The sequence below is a fragment of the Vanessa atalanta genome, chromosome Z, assembly GCF_905147765.1.
Source record: "Vanessa atalanta chromosome Z, ilVanAtal1.2, whole genome shotgun sequence".
NCBI lineage: Eukaryota > Metazoa > Arthropoda > Insecta > Lepidoptera > Nymphalidae > Vanessa > Vanessa atalanta.
In genome coordinates this window covers 12,055,014-12,073,401 of record NC_061902.1, presented here as the reverse complement: position 1 = coordinate 12,073,401, position 18,388 = coordinate 12,055,014, and the positions used below count along the sequence as shown (strand labels likewise).

The 18,388-nt window shown below is 29.5% G+C and overlaps 2 protein-coding genes across 2 annotated transcripts; both read right to left on the bottom strand.

Annotated features, from left to right (window-relative positions):
• Window positions 1–4,015: 4,015 nt before the first annotated feature.
• LOC125076208 (alpha-enolase-like) lies at window positions 4,016–11,049 on the bottom strand. The gene is made up of 4 exons (XM_047688258.1): window positions 10,846–11,049; window positions 9,902–10,124; window positions 9,351–9,442; window positions 4,016–5,324 (listed from the first exon to the last, which is right to left on the bottom strand). Exons 1-4 carry the CDS (start codon window positions 11,022–11,024, stop codon window positions 4,043–4,045), a joined length of 1,776 nt encoding a protein of 591 aa, XP_047544214.1. The 5' UTR covers window positions 11,025–11,049; the 3' UTR covers window positions 4,016–4,042.
• Window positions 11,050–14,351: 3,302 nt separating this feature from the next.
• LOC125075980 (dephospho-CoA kinase) lies at window positions 14,352–18,194 on the bottom strand. The gene is made up of 4 exons (XM_047687888.1): window positions 17,730–18,194; window positions 17,331–17,622; window positions 16,816–17,019; window positions 14,352–14,458 (listed from the first exon to the last, which is right to left on the bottom strand). The coding sequence occupies exons 1-4, from the start codon at window positions 17,839–17,841 to the stop codon at window positions 14,359–14,361; spliced, it is 708 nt and encodes a 235-aa protein (XP_047543844.1). The 5' UTR covers window positions 17,842–18,194; the 3' UTR covers window positions 14,352–14,358.
• Between the last annotated feature and the right edge of the window lie 194 nt (window positions 18,195–18,388).

The window sequence follows — 18,388 nt, the reverse complement described above, 5'->3', positions numbered from 1 at the left end:
ACTCGAATAAAAATTAGGTTTAAATTTGTTTTTTCAAAATGTCCAATTTAAGAAAGTTATGCGAGTAGGTATAGAAAAAAAAAGTAATTATCAATTTTAATCAAATTTAACGATTTTTTTAAGTTTTTTCGTAGTTTCTATGTCTAAAACATATACGAATTCCCTTAAAATTAAAAATATACATTTATAGTTTTATTCTACACTCACATAAAAACTCTGCTTTTCTAAGAAATATACTGATAAACAAAATTGCGGATTAGTTTTTAGTGAAGACACCAATATGTTAATGTAATTTTGAGCAACACTCGGAGTCTAAACTTGTATAAATATCTTACTCCAGTCGAAATACCCGGTGGGAATTTCGCCATCTGGCCTCGGCGGTTCGCTTTTCCAGTAAGTATAGACACTATCTATGCTTGTCAGATCAAAAAGAGGATTCTAAAGAAAAAAAACTTGAAAGAACAGACGTAAATGCTTTTTTATTGATTCTTTATTTAATAAGCTTAAACCAACCTGGGTCATGCAAATGTCACATTAATATTTATCATAACGTATTTAATTTGGTTGTATCGATTGTATACATAAATTCTTAACATTTTTCTTGGTCGTTAATAGTTATAGATAATTTTGTAAATTATTATACAAAATGGCTAGTGAACGCTGAAAACAGAAGCACTGTACGTTTTTCTATTTAGTCTAGACTTTACCCTATGTATTAGAGTAATATTCAGTACGTATGAATTTATATCTATTTTTAAAGAAAAATCGCTTTTAAAACCTTATGGCACTAAAAATCTTTATAAAAGAAGGAGATAGGTACGTATTTTATAATAATGTGATGAACTGGTACAGGCCGTAAGAATGTTTTGAATGAATTTCTTGCGGCGGCTATTGACTAGATTTTTTTTAATACCTACGTAGATTCGATAATACACAGATCTATCCACCACGAAGACCTTTAACGACATATTATCGGCATTCATTAGTATTTAATCTTAAGCGATAGTGACGCTCGTACTTACAAGATGTCTTAAGTTCTTAGTGTGCAAGATACTATTAATTGAATCCAACTTAAATGCTCTAAGGAGTAAAGACAACAAAAAAATTAATGCAAATTAGATTACATAATTACCTTTGTTTTTAACATTTAATGTATTTAACGTAGAAGGGCGCTCCTTAGTGAGAGAAAAGATCTTATATAAAAATGATTAATACAATCTATATATTATCAAATTAAAATACCTCCTTCTTGGTAGCAATCGTTAACTACATAACAAAAAGTGTCTTAAAGGAGTTAAATGTACATGTATGACTAGGCATATATTACTTAAACATTATAGGAATGGCTTGGTTAGTTAATATAATTGACTATTTTATTATGAAACTTCCGAGCCTTTTGGTAGGAATACGAATATACGAATTACAACAATGAGATCATTACTTAATCAATACTTAAATTTCAAATTTAATTTTATCTTAGTTCTTCCTTTTCTATTACATTGGTAGTTCTATTAAACATTCTAGGATCTTCGGGCACCCAGATTTTAGCGTGCAGTGTCCCTCCCGGAGGTCGCTCACCGCGACGAGACCACGACAACGAGTGTGCTTGAAAATTACTGCCTGAAAAATTAAGTCAAATAATCTATCCTGTTAATATTACAGCAGTGTAAACATATATATGTAGTTATGAATAGGTGTCGACCATAAGAATAAATAGATAATATTAAAAATATAAGAAAATAATAATAATTGAAACAGCTAATTTATATATATGTAACTAAAAATAAAAAATATAAATTAACACTGTATCATAATATTTAATAAGTTACGTTACGGTATATCAAGCTAATTATTATTAACCGACGTAAAATTTAAAAGTTAAACATGTTCTTAATTTATAAACTCTATATAAATAAAAGTATACTAACAGATAAACGACGAAGTTTTAAAGCAGAAAATCATATTTATTGTATTTCGCCACATTTCTAGTTTTCTCGTTTAATTAAAGAATACCTACAATCAATCTACAAGATTTTTTTTATTAATGTGATCTTATAAGAGTGTAAAATAAAACACAACGATGAAGAATTTGAAATTGTGTTATCCATTCGTCATAAATAAGTAGGTATATCTAATAAATAGGTATTCCTTAAGCGATGAGACTAATAATAAATCTTCTTTATTTCTAATAATTCCTAAATTGGCGGTATAATAATAAATTAGAATTAGTAAGAAATTTAGAATAATTATTCACACTGTGAAATTTAATCGCATTTGGCAATCCATTCAAATTATTTTCGTTTTTATTCAGAAAGCATTACACTTACATGATAATTAAAATTTGACTACCATCGTTATAGAAAGACAACATAAAGGTCTGAGAAGAACCTGTCGAACCTAAGTTATTTTTTTAATGAAATATCTTGAAAATATTTATTTTCTACTAAAAAGTAACGGTATGAGCGTTTAAGTATCCTAATGATAAGGTAAATAAATTCGGATGAGTATAAGTCCATGGAGTTTATCCTTGAGAGACCATTATCAAATGAGCCACCAAGACTTATTATCATAAAAACTAAATCCTCAACAAATATCCTATTCAATTATATTACTAATTTATTATAGTCATATAAACTTTTTATTTTATAAACAATTTAAAAACTGGATTTTCAAGTTTACTGGAAGACTTTTATTAGTTTGTGCAAATAAATGTGTCAATAAATACTTACCTACTCGTATATTGGTATGTAGTTTGATTCATTCAAAATACACAATCTACGAAGATTTGACAAAAAACCTTTGTAAGTAAGTCTATAAATATATTATAATGGTTCGTAAATAGATTTTGGATTGCTATTGAATAGGGTCATTCTTCTCTTTATGTTATTAATTAACAACGCTCAACGCTTACGAGCCCTAAGCGAGCGTAAACTTAAGTTTTATTTATTAACAATTATTCCGAAGATAGTGAATACAATCCCCGGGGGCTAACTAAACTTTGCAAATGTGGTAAAATGGGGTGCGATTGTTAGAGGGTGGTGCACGTGCGCGCTGTTATAGCCCTTAGCCCCAGTGTTTACAACCACCGATGGGGCTGACCTGTGCCATTCGATTATTTTATGATAACATGCATTTTTACACATGACACAAGGTGCAATAAATTGTTCGTCTAAATTTAAATACTACTTCTCAATTGTTTTACAATATATAGTAATATTATATACAATATATACATATATTTCGAAACACAAACAATGCTTTAAATCCTTTTATATATGATAGAATTAAACTTCTCTACTCAAAAAAGCAAAGTATGGTCAGCCGCTATACAAAATAATTAAATGCAATTGCATAAAAAAATAACTATCCATCTATACTCCTCACTTGTTAAGATTACATAAATTATAACTCAAACAAATAACACATAAGGACTTAGTATTTCCGGTAATTTGAACACTTGTCATGTTTATAACTTTTATGAACATTTTTAAGGTAAGTTTATAATTTAGTCACGTAGATGTCAATCACACTAAGTACACAAAATTAACTAGGTACATCCATACATTTAGAACTAGCCATATGTCATTTAACTTTTGTTTATAAAACTATCCTGTTTTGCTCTGTGTACTACTACCAATATTGATTTATCAGTCTTGTTTAAATACTAATTCATTATAATATACTTAATTATTATTATAGAGTTCCCCGGCATACTGTACTCATATATCTATAGTCTTCTAGCGTAACGTCAAATATAGTAGAAGTAACCAATGTCGATTAGATTAAGACGTAAACTAAGTATTTTACTTCTTTTTACTCATTTAAAATGTGATATTGGCCGGTTAAAATATATCAACCTACAATAGATCATTGCAGTAGAACTTGCATATTTAAGGATTATATTCCACTAATAGGTATTTGCTTAAATAAGTAGAAAATAAATATTACAATAGCCTGAGTATAGTCATTTAGTATTCGATACACAAAGAATTGAAACTATTATTGTATTGTTTATTTAAAAATTAGAGTACATAGCATATTTTTAAACTTGACCGCGATAATTTTTACCAGCGTATTTAGATAATGCACCTAACTCTTCTTCAATTCTAATAATTTGGTTATATTTACCCACGCGCTCACATCTTGCTGGAGCACCGCACTTCAGCTGTCCTGCTGATAAACCTACTACTAAATCAGCTATAAACAAATCATCAGTATCTCCCCATCTATCAGAAACGACGATGCCAAATCCATTAGATTTCAGCATTTTATAAGCTTCAATTACCTCAGTAAGGGTACCGGCTTGGTTTATTCTGAGAGCTATAGTATTACCGGCCTTTTTCTCTACTGCTAATCCAATTCTCCGTAGGCTGGTTTGAGTTAAGTCGTTACCAAAAAGTTGACTTTGAGTACGTGCCGTAAGAGTAGACCATGCCGCCCAATCATCAAATTCGAAACCATCTTCAATGGAGCATACTGGAAACTCTTTAATGTTGTCTAAATATACTTCAGCTAGTTTGTCAGATGACATATAATCTTGGGGATTTGAATTAGGATTTTTAAATTCTACATCATATGCTCCGTCTTTATATAAATCTGTAGCTGCAGCGTTTATTCCAATTTCCGCCTTGCCAATGTATCCACATTGCTTTATAACATCCGTTAAAAATACTAACGCATCTCTATGACTTTCTAATGGAATAGCAAAACCACCTGAGTCACTCACGTATGAAGCTTCGACACCATATTTCGATACTATACTATTTTTAACGTATCGATATATTTCGCTTCCTATTCGCATTGCTTCTGCGAAGGATGCCGCTCCAGTTGGTAAAATAAGATATTCTTGAAACGGTAATCCATTGCTACTTAAAATACCGCCCGTTAATATTGTGAAATGTGGCACTGGTAAAATTATACTAGCAACTCCGGCCATGTCTGATATATGTCTATAAAGAGGGACACCTTTTTTAGCAGCACCTGCTTTAGCGACTACTAGAGATACACACATGATAGCATTTGCACCAAGTCTTGATTTGTTTTCAGTTCCATCGAGGGCTATCATAAATTGATCGATTTCTTTTTGCATTGTTACTTCAAGATTTTGTTTAATGAGCTCCGGAGCGATGATAGTGTTGATATTTTTTACTGCTTTAGTCACTCCCATGCCAAAATATTCAGAGGGATTATTATCACGTAGTTGTACTGCTTCCGAAATTTTTTTTTGGTCTGTTGACGGAACACCTACTCGAAATAGTCCCAATTCCGTCACCATATCAACTTCCACAGTAGGCACGCCGGTTGCATCGAAAATTTGACGAGCCAATAAAATTTTAATTGGCATTTTATAAATTTGAGTCAATAATATTATTAAGTTACGAATATAAAAATAACAATGAAAATTGAAATAATGATTAATAACAAAATTATAGTAACAGATTATATCGTGACATTTACTCCTTTTTTTCTAAAAAAATATTTTTGAATTTATACTTTTTATTTCAAGCCGGTCTTTTTATGTAGGTATTCTAAAAGAGTTTATTTCGTAATTACAATAGCAATGTTTTTCATTTTTGAACAACACACAGTAAACAAAAGTTGAAGAGGTCACGCGGGGGTTGGCGCACGTGCGCGATAATCCTTATGTAAATCCTACCATTCCATTTCGATAAGGTGTAAAGTATTAATTGAAAAATATATTACACAATATACTTTCCTTAAATCGCTTAATCTTTTTCCCTTTTTTATACCATTTTATATTTTCTAAAAAACATATAAAAGGGTTTGACTGACTAAAAATACTTTAATAAATATAAGATCAAGAGGTCAAAAGAAAATATTTTAATGCATATAAAACTATCAGTTTTAGTTTTCTGTTTTTACGCTCGCTTAAGTGTTCACGTAATAGTATTATAATTCAAGTACTAAAAGCATTGGGGGAGATGTCTTAATGGTTTTCTAATACACTCCGCCTCCCTATTTATAAAGTGCCAACTCTCAATTTGCTATGGTGTGATTCGCAAATGCAATACTATAGACACCCTTGTTTATTTTTCTCCTAATGTACTCAAAATGATAGAGGCACGAATTAGTGGGAAAAATGGTCTACAACATATTCCTATTGGGGAGTTTAATGTTTATAAAATTTCAACTATATTAAACTATAAGTATTTTTATAGATTTTTATGTAATATTGTGTTATTATTAAACAAGCTTCCCACAAGCGCATCATTACGTAGGATAATATGAGAAAATATAATGAAACTATTATGGTGTTCTCTTCCATGGTTCGCAATCGTCACGCGATGCACCGTGGGAAATATGGTGTGATGACACCTGGACTGGACCATCGATTGAATGATAACAGTTGTAACACGCAACGTTTTGTTCTAATCGAATAAATGATTATGCAAAATTACGCGCTCTTAATAAGAATTAGTATCTATTCCTAATAAATCGGTTCTTAATAATTTAGTATCAAAACTATGTTCATAATCTTTTAAATTTTTTATGCCGTTCTATCGGATTCTGAGAGTTAGGGAATAGAGAGTGTAACTGTGTTTGAGCACTCACTTGCGTACTATTATAATTATACCCTGTGCAGGTCACTTAATCTGTAATGGTCTGTTGTAGCAGAAAATCGGTCAAGAAAATATGATTATTACTATTTTTGCTAAGAATTTAAATTTAGGTATTAAATTAAACGAGTCATCCAATTATTGTTAATGACATGCTTACGCTTACCTACTTATTTTTAACTACTTTTGCGAAAGCTGACAAACAAATACCACTTGGGAGAGCTAAGATATATTTCATACAACGCATGAAAAACTGGGTATAAGTATAGCTGACGAAAAAACTGTTTTAAGACCTATGCGCTGATTGCTTTATAATGTTATTGTTGATATCACTTTATTTCAGAAATGGACGAGTTTGGATTTAAAACTAATTCGTATCCATGATAAGTCGGACGGTAGCAATTATAATATAAATTGTTATCTGGTATGAATAGTTGAACTAATGTTGGAATAATGTAGTAGGTATCGATCGTCGAAAGGTGCATAAACAAAAATTAACCCGGGGTCGGGGCCTGGCACTGACTGATCCACCAATAGGGGAGTACAGTGCGATTTTAGATTTTTAATTATTGTGACGAATTATTGAATTATAATTTAGAAATAAACGAATATCGACAGTAGTTTTGATTCATTAGTAAAGATAAAGAGACATTAAAAAGGATGACATAATATGACTAATTTAGTATAATTTCAAATGTTTATTTAAAAACCAACGTTCCGGTATTAAATATAGTATTATATAAACTATACGTTAAAGCTATTGACATATTTTTCGATAATTGTATTTTGACCAACAAATTGGATAAAATTAAAATAAAAGAAATATTTTAAGGTACCTTATTAATTACGAATAAAAGGAAATCGTTTTGATAGATTCGAGCCTCATCGATTTCAATAGTGGTAGCCTTTAACAGATAATAGACAAATACGCAGGAGATATAACAGCCCTCAAGTGTGTGCGCAAACGCAATAGGTGTAGGAACTTTCTACTTCCTCTCGTAATCCGATAAGATAGCAATTTGACATGACCGGAGTTCAGGCGATGGACTATAAGAATTTCTGAACCGTAAACTCATAATTTTAAGTATTGGGGTTCGAGTTTAAGGTCTCGGGATTTACAGCCTTATAAGCTTTACCATTAGACCAATGAAGCAGTAAAATAATCATAAATCGGATTGACTATAGGTACGTATATATTGCCTGTGACGTCATTTTTCGTTTATCTATTAATTTACATATGTTAAATAGTTTTTAATACTTTATATTATATAGTACAAATCATATGAAAGCATAGATATTTTATAAATAATCTGATAGGTTGTGTATGGGCGGAGAAAATATTTTTTGCATATTTTAATGTTTAATAATCAACAAAAAATACTGAAGAAATTATGAGAATATTTTACAGAACGAAATTACTTACTTATTTATTTCTGCAAGTAGGTATTTGTTAATCCCACGCTTCGGCTTAACTTAAATGTAAAGAGCGTTTAAAAATCGTTAATAAATCAAAAATTACATACTAAAATAAACTTTAATCATGTTCATAATCATTTGTGAGAAATGTAAAACATAGTAATAATGAAATATGTTTATATAAAAATGAAGATTGCGTAAATAAAAAGTTAAAGGTCTGTAGATACGTCATTATGAACTTTGATAATGTAAAAGCCAAATAGGAAAAAAACTGAAGAAAAAGACTTAAGATTTTGTATAATAAGTATATTCTAGTCGGTTAACAGACGTGACTGACTAAATGTGTAAATTACAGAAAGAGGGACATGCATGTATACATAGGTAGAAATAATATTGTACATATACACGTAATATAACACTTTGGTATAATTGTACATAATACGATATAATGATTTATATATATTTGGATAAACGTATTTTTATGGATATGAAAAAATACATAGCTATCTTATGATTATTATATAAAATACTTGGATATTTTATAAATACGTACGTACGCTATAAATTATATAAAAGTTTTCAAATTCGGGTAAGATTCACTGAGTTTTCATAAGCATAATTTGGGCCTACAATTCATCTCCTGCTCAGCGTCAAAGATATAATTCGCGTGAAAACCTTCATGCTTCATCCGAATGTGTCGGCAGCAATTCAATGAGATGTATCTATTGGTATAAATCGACAGCGTTGCCAACAAGTATTATTACAGTAAACTGCAAAAGCCTCTGCCTAGCTGTAGGCATTTAGGAGTGTCACTAACGTTTAGCGTATTCGATGCTATAATTTGCCTCATTATTTTAATACGATTGGGTTGAAAGTGTAGCAATTATATACATATGCAAAATGGGAATATGGTTTTATAGCAATTGTAAATCCATACAACTGTTTTGTTATCACTATTAAGGTTAACTATTTACATACTAATTATTATAACAGAGTTCTCCAGTATAGGCCCTACTTACTATCAAATATAATCGTAGTCTTAGACAAATTTAGTATTTTTTAATGAGTCTATATATTCCTAACGTAATTAACCAATAATTTCGGTATTTAGTCAATTTTTATTTGATAGGCCTAAACACCGAATGCATTTAATGTAATGACAAATATTATTAATAATAAAGTTTAAGACGGGTTCAAACTAAACCAACCATCAAGTATTTTGAACAATTTTTTTTTTGTTTGTTTTATTCGTTGTTTGAGTCTCAAATTTTAATGGACTTTCTTTTGCAGCCCAAAAATTTCTTTTAATGAAAGTATGAATTATAAAATATAAAATAAAAAAGCTAATTATTACCTCTTATGATAATTTTCTTTTGTTCGTGACTCGTGTTTTGGTTGTTGGTAACTCCTGAGAGCATTGTATCTGGCCCACTTCTATCTGCGCGTACCTGTTCGAATAAAAGCATTATAAATTGTATTTTCTGAAACACAGCGCTATTATCATAGCTAACAAGTAATAATTATATGGCAATCACAATCGATATGAACCCTTACGCCGACCGTAACGTATGGACTTAACATCGATTTTTTTAATTGCTGCAAATAACATTCTCCACAAGCCTACTATTAAATGCTTAAAGTGGATGAAAATAAGTTCAGAGTTGTTAAAGCAATTAAAAGCACGTTTCATAATGCGCTTTCTTTAAACTGATACTATGAAAATGTTTGTTTAAATGTGCATATGTATTAGATACTTTTTCAAATATTTCATAAAAACAATAATTAAGTAGATATTAAAATTTTATCCTTCATTTATTTTTGTGTTGGAATTCCTTAGTCTTATTATTAATACTGAATACCGAATACTGTTTTATCTAATATTAATTATAAGTTTCAAATTATCTTACCAATTCACCAAGAAAACTTATATATCCTATGGCTAATTTCAGAGTATCCACTTTTGAGAGTCGTTTTTCATAAGGTAATGTCGGAATATGTGCCCGTAAGCCTTCGAAGGCGTCATTGATTGACTGCATACGGCGACGCTCGCGCAGGTTTGCCGCTTGTCTTTGCTGAATCTGCTGTTGTGGACAGCGCAAGCGACGTTTATGCAGTCTCCGATATTCCGATCTTAAAATAAATATTTGTTAAAATATTTTTACAATATAGGTATGCAGCTTTAATTTATCTGCCAATAATATAGTCACGGTTGTGATTGTTTAGGTACACAAATATTTAGGATATTATATTATACATTCGAATATGTTAGGTGCAAAATATGTTCGAATAGATGTCGCAATTTGATTTAGTAGTATTTTATAACCAAGATACTGATAACATTTTGCTCAGCTGTTCCATTTTGGAAATTAACAAACAATCTTATTTCAATAAGTAAGTGGGTACATGGAACACTAAAGGCCATGTAATAGATTAATTTAGTTAATTATTATTACGTTTTAAAACTTTTTAAATTACAAGAAAACCATCAAACAATACATTTACTTCGCATAGCTATAATATTCAAATAAATTTTGAATCACGTTTACGATAGTTACTAATATAAATAAATAATATTAATACTTAATCTGTATATCTATTGCATAAAACACCGCAATCTACAATATGTGTGTATTATTAATTAAAACAATACACCTAGAATTACAAATTAAATGTCATGACTTTAAATTTAATTTTCATGAATTTTCACGTCGACGTAAATATTACAATTATACGCTAGCTTTTATAATAATAACTTTAGTTTAAAATATAATATATATTTATAGTTTAAAATATAAAAATAATTTCACAAGCGATTTTTTATTTATTAAGAGTGTAATATTAAAAAACTCACCTTTTCCTCGGAACTGAAAGATTTTCTTGGTCACTGGCATATAGACTACCATCTGACATTGAAGAATCATCGTACAGAAACATATCAGAGCTGTTCCCCGAAGTGGGAGATCCATTTAAGGTTATGGAACTGGTGTTTGTCTCCAGGGACGCGCTGTGACTTTCATTGGCACTATCCATTTTTATAAAATATTATCTTTTTAGGTTTTTACCTATAACATATTATTTACATTATCACTCATTATTGCACTCCGATCGTCACTGTTGCTGTGATGGAAATACACTCCATGACGAATTGAAGTGTAGAGGGTTCATGTGGAGGGCTGAGGTAACGATAGCAAGACCCGCCCACCCCCTACATCCCGCCCACTTGGCATAACCATTCACTAGTGATCTCAAAAACGAAAATTATAATAAATAACGTTATGAAACTATCTAATAATATCAGATTATTTCAGAGTTGTATTTAAAATACGTATGTTTTATTTTCATTGACTACACTAACTTTAGTTATTTGCTAATAATGTGCAGATTTTTCTATTATATGAATTAGATTAACAACTTTTAAAATTATTCAAAAACATTTAAAATTATACGGATATTTTATAATATAATTCATAAATTTTAAGCAAGTATTAGTATTTTGTTTAATATTTTAAACGGTATCTTCTACTCGGAATGTTGGATAATTTTACCTATTTATAAATTATTTAGATCTTTCTGTAATTAAGTACCTACTACTGTACTACACTATATAAATTGAAATATATAAATGAAAAAAGTAATAAATTTTTAAATAGAAGTTAATAACTGCGAGAACAAAAATTTCACGAACCATTCTCTAAATAAGCCAAAGTCACTGTATATCACACAATATCGGTGAGTAAATTTTATGAGTTCAATACAAATAAATATTACGTTTTTATTTATTCTCATCGAGATTGTACGTATAGTTAAACTAACCAAAATGTTGTTTCGCTGTGTTATACTTTATATTACCATTTATTTTTACCAGTAAGTTTTTTTTGTACAGATTTTTACTATACTACCTAATACCTATACTACACCTACTTATTATAAATTGTAATTAAATTTAATATCCTTAGGTTAATATCTCATAGTGAACATATTACTAACGAAAGGGGAATAAATCTATTACCTATTTATTAAACTGGTTTTTACTTTAAGATTTATTAAAGTTATTTAGTTATTAAACTAATCAAAGACAATAAGTTAAAGATATAGACATTTTTAGTTCTGTTCTAATGATTTGAGATTACTACACTTACAGTACTCATCGATTAAGCATCAATGCCTATAACTATAACAAAACGACTTCAGGCCATGGACGTACTGTGGCCTGACTGATCCATGATTATTTAAAATATTTCGATCGGGTAATGAATATCTTATCATAGAATTATCATAGAACAAGTATCTACGGTTTTTACTATTCCTTTTATATATTAATTCAAATCACAGTTTTATTTAATTTTTATAGTTTCGATTAATTTGTGAAATATTTTTATTTTCTCCAGTCTTGCTGACCGTTCTATTTTACAATCAAAATATCTTCTGATAAATTCTTAAAATATAAGCGCTTTCCTGTTCTTGCCACATAATTCTTCATCGTGTCTACTTGTCATTGAGTATATAGTTGGAATGATAATTCATAATTAATAACAAGCATTATTTTGTAAAATTGAAATTCAATAATCATACTTACCTTAATAGATAAATAAAGACCTAAATCCAAAAATAATTTATATTTTGTTTACTTAGCGCGGATCAGTTAAAACTTCCTCGTTACGTGGTTGAACCAAACGTGAAACCGTAAGTAATTAGTTTCTTATATTACTTTAAAATATATTTTCGATTTTACTTAAAATATATTCTCAGAATAATTTTTTATTAATCTTTATTTCTTATGAATTTCTTTTAGTAAGATGTAATAGGTCATACATAAATCCATGGTATCGTACAGGCAGGTACATAATATATTCCTTCCCCTCCTATTATAATAAATACAAGATATAATATATAGTCGCGATTTAAAATATATTTTTTACCATTTGCCTACTATAGTATTTATATTAAATATCACTGGACCATTTTTTACGGTTCAGGGCAAGTTCAGGGTATTTCATCCTTGGATCAACGGAAAAGTCTAAATAATTACATAATATAATTATTTCGAGATAAAGAATCCCAAAAAAATACTCACTGATAATGTAACAAGTACCTATATAAAGTAATAATGTCGTTAATTTCGTAAAACTTCTTAAAGCTTCTGAATTTTAATATTATACCTACATTTATTACTTTAACTTTATACATACATTTAAATAAACTTATCGTCAATCGAGATTCGCAAACCGTATTACTTTCCAACAATACATCCAGTCTAAAAAATCTACATTGAAAGTAACATTTATTTTTCCTCTGGACTGAAAGCGTTTCTGTTTGACAATAATGAAAGTAATTTATTCTTTTTTGGGATTTTTCAGGGCTATATTTGGATCTTATAGTTATGATGTGATAAAAGGAGATTTCGTACTACAAAATAGCACTACAACTGACATTAGTTTAACCGATATAATTTTCAACAACACCTCGCCGTCGACAAGTAACGATGATAATTTCAGAAAACATGTGGCCGTTACCAAAACTATAAAACCATTAAATTGGTGGACACGTGCAAGAATGTTTTTAAATAATTCCACTCTTAATATTCTAACCAATCAAACAAAAGTAAATTAATTTATAATATAGGCAATGGTTATACCTATATTTACTAAATTGTATTTTTTGTTTTGGAATAAATAGTCTGAAAAACTATAAGGTTTTTTAAAATTATAGTAAGTAAACATACTTATAGATAAACATAAAAAACCATACCATAAAAAAATGGTCTTGGCTGTGTTTGTGTAAATAATAAAGTCAAATTAAAAATAAATCTGGAATTAGAAAAGTTAGGGCGATCAATCAACGGGAGCATTTCCCTGTATTTTAAGCTCAGATTCGAACATTACATAAGTTAGTGAAAATATCTGAGTGAGTTAGTGTAGTGAATGCTAGGTGTCTAATGATTGTTACAGGCGAATACTCCCATTAAGGAACTGCCCTTACATTCTATGATTACTACTAAAAATTACATTGAACATTTAAAAAACCATATAGTCTAAGAAGAGAATCTGAAGAGTCGTCCTTCACCTGTTGCCAGATGCTTTCTAGGTGAAAAGTATGTTTTGTAAAATATTTTCTGATAAAAAAATTAAAGTTTCATTACCTATTACAAAAGTTCGTGGCTTGTTTGTGCAATAGAGAAGGACACAGCATTGCAGCTGGGCGCGACACTATTATCATCATGAAAAATATCATACATATATTTAGCAAAATATGCAACAAATATTTTTATTTTCATAGTGTGTGTATTTTTTTTCTCTAATACAACATCTTCCAAAATTTCAATCTTTCGGAGTTAAGAAACAGAAATAAAACAACATATTATATTCTAAATAATGGAAGTTTTATTATAAAATAAGTTACAAGCTAAATGAGTCATTCCAAACATAATGGATAACACAGCTATTCCAAAGATTGCTCGGAAATACCTGGAAAAGAAAAAAACATTTTTACTAACATATTACATTATTTTTTAAAGTGATCAGAATCCTAAATATACTATTTTAATAAGATAATATTATTTATTTATGTAAATGAATACATAAATGAATTAATGCAGTGTCGTGAATGGATGTGTGATGTGGATCTTGTGTTTCAGACAATGAATAGAGACATATAACAGCTGTGGACGAAGATTACTAGAAGATTTCCAAATTGATTCCGTACTTTGCACAAAATACCTACCAAAAGACACTACAGTATTATGGTATACCTAACAAATCCCGTATGTCTGTAGAATCCTCCATCGAGGCATCTTAATTCTTATCCACTCTTCTATTTTCGAATAGTGGCATTAAATTGTAAGCATTTTAAGTTGGACATGTCTATTCGAATTTTTAATTCCCCTTTTTTTTTTCTTTTTAGACATTAGAAATATTAACCATCCCTTACTTCGCCAATGCAACACCAATCTTGGGAACTAAGATGTTATGTCCCTTGTTGCCTGTAGTTACACTAACTCACTCACCCTTCGAACCGGAACACAACAAATAGGAAGAGTGGGTGGTATCTTCCCGGTTTGCACAAAGCCCTACCACCAAGTAAACTACAATTTGGATTTTCTCAACAAAAGACGTTTATACCAAGAAATGTGGCATGTCTGTCTCGAAAACGTCTGAGTATTGTTATACTCAGCAAATAAAATTTGTACTGTATCTTTTATTATTAGTGCTGTTCTCTCAGCTATTCAGATTAAAGCAGCAATAGTTGATAGAGTATGCCATTATTTTTCAAATATGATATGTATTCTTCTGGAATTCCTGTAGTACTATAATTATCTGAAACTATTACTTCAGATAATGAAAATATCAATAAATAAGGCACATTACTCATAACCAATGAATAATAATGATATAAAATTAATGATAAAAAAGTGTATTAGTATTTTTTGATTTCTAGGCTCATATATATCTTATCAATTTAATTGTATTTTATTGACATACTCTGTAATTAAAATGGTGAAGAATGAGTAACTATTGAGTTGGTAGAATCTACTTTCTAATTCAACATTGTAACATGACAATTCTTAAGTGATTTTATGAGCCTACTTGATTAACAAACATAGTGAATTTATTTTTTTATTCTTGCTCTGCAAATTTTTCTCTTATGGCTCAGATATAGAGATACAGGGTGAATATTGTTCTAACTTTTGTAATCAATGACAATCGATTAATATTTTTTTTAAAAAATTAACAACTATACGAGTATAATAATTTGCAATTGATTCTCTGAATTTGAAAGGAAAATCTATAAAGTTCTTGACAGGCTATTCGAGTTTCTCTGGCAACTTTTATAAGCAACTATATTTTCAATATATCATAGTCTAGTCCTTGCCACCGAAAATAGCTTTTTTATGTAATTGGAAGCCAATGGCAAATGCACCATCTGATGGTAAGTGGTCACCACCGCCCAGAGACATTGGTGCTGTAAAAAATAATAACCTTTCCTTACATCACACCAATTGGCAACATTTTGGAAGCTAAGATGTTGTCCCTTGTGCCTGTATTAACACTGGATCATTCACTTAACAAACTGGTACACAATAATAATAAGTATTGCTCTTTGGTGGTAGAAAATCTAATGAGTGGGTGGTATCTACACAGATGGGCTTACAAAAATATAATATATAGGAATTGTTTTGAAATGTTCTATCATGTATGTATGGTATGTAGTTGATGAACAGTGTTATTACCTATTGATGCTATCATATAATAGTTACTACAATTTAATTATTTTTATCTTCAATCAATCTTTAGAAATTATTTGTCCACATGATTTGGCTTCTGAATTAAGTATTTCATCTTTTGCTGTTTATTTCTAAAATATATTGAATTAAATTTTCAATAGCACAAGGCATTATTACTAACAATAAAGCTTTAGTGATATGTCCTCTTATATTGTCTATATAATCTCTTTTGGCCATCTACTGCGCACAATAGCTCTATACATATTTTATGTTCTATATTATACGATTCCAGTTTATACTTTCAACTGTACCAATTCATCTCCTTTATGTCTTTTCTATCCTAATTGTCTTTGGAGAAATAAACTACATCCTGTTACCATAATTGAAGGCCCAGAAGCTGAGAATTGATTGATTCGGCACTAAATTACATCCATAACCTAATTATGCTGACAGATCTGACAGATAACATTTTAGTTAAGCCTATCCATTAATCAATATGCAATTTAGCACATAAGGAGATGATTTAACCACACATGAACACATTGTTACTCCCATCTCCTTTGTAGCAATATGTTAAATGATCATATATGAATTACTTACCAAGTAAACTTAGATCGGCTTAACACTTTTATTATGCTTAGAGTTTGAGTTTTTGTGTTTTCAATATCACCAGAGTTATTTATCACAAAATGAGAATTGGCCACTTTTTGTTCCAATGGCATTTGAGTATTGATTCTCTTTATGGCAACTTTTTCTGAGAAGTCATTGCGTTTGCACAGTCGCTCTATTTGTTGATGATCTTCACTGAAACGAAAATATAATTTAATTTTGCTATCAGTTTCATTACGATCATACTTGTTTTTGATCCAGGTGGCATCAAAGTTCTCTCAACATTACTCTTTGATTACATAGTACCATAAAAATTAAAAAAAATAGATTGATAACTTGAAATAAATGGTTTTAGATATTTAGTTTAAAGAGGGAGAGGTTTACACAATTCCCTGCTACAATGTTAGCTACAGCCATTCAATGTTTGATTTGATATGAAAAAGTAAAAATAACAATGATGTTGCTGCATTCAAGCAATAATGAAAGAATTTTTAAGATATGTTTACCATATTACGGTGATAATTTTGTGCATATAGTTCAACATTTTTCCAGTTTCGAAGAGTAATGGAACCTCCATAACTATATATTTGTGAGCAGAAAAGAAATATTTTAACGCCATCATCATCATGGCTCTTTGAATTCTTGGGTGAGTTATGGCATTTAGTTTGCGTCGCTTTTCTATATCATCAAAGATCACTTCTCCTAATTTTAACCTATTGATTTTTCCATCAGGATATAAAACATTTCCACCAAAGTAACTTTTTACTTCCTTCCACGCCTTTGTACCTGGTTCTAAAACTGTAAAAGTACAAAAAGTTGACACAGGTAAATTTGGTCAATCTCCATGGATTGAAAATTTCGGTTTAATATAAATCTATGTGTATTAAAAACGGCAAATGTTATACCTTTTCTGGCTACTTCATCTGCGTCTATTACAGCTATTCCATTGTCCCGAAATATTGAAAGGACCGTACTCTTACCAGTGGCTAACCCTCCGGTTAACCCAACGATAAACATTTTAAATAGTACTCATGTAAATGAAATATGAAAACAAACGTTTATTTCTTATTAGACGGTGGAGTTATTCACACATTTAAATAGTTAAGAATTAAGTTGTACACAATTTTTAATTAGAATTAGTTTGGCGTAATCGTACAAAATATACAAAAAATATAACATTTATCTAAGTATTTTTTAAATTAAATGATAAAAGTAATTTAATTTTAACAACTATTTATTAATTGTATAACAAGACTTAATTCTTCATTTTAAAAGTTGTAAACATGAATTATTAAACAATAAATGTCATATTATATTATCTTTTTTTCTCTATATCTAGTTCTAGACTATTGTCAAATCTAACAATTTTTGCTTACTACGGATACGGATTGATTAAACTATAAAATACGTATTTAAGCGGGTGACACACAGTGAACATATTGTAGATAGTATACTATAGATATAGATAAGATGAAAACGTTTCTCTTATTATTTTCTTTTTATTCAAGTCTATTTTAGGATACTTCAGATATTCTATTTAAGATTATTTCGTAAAATTAAATAT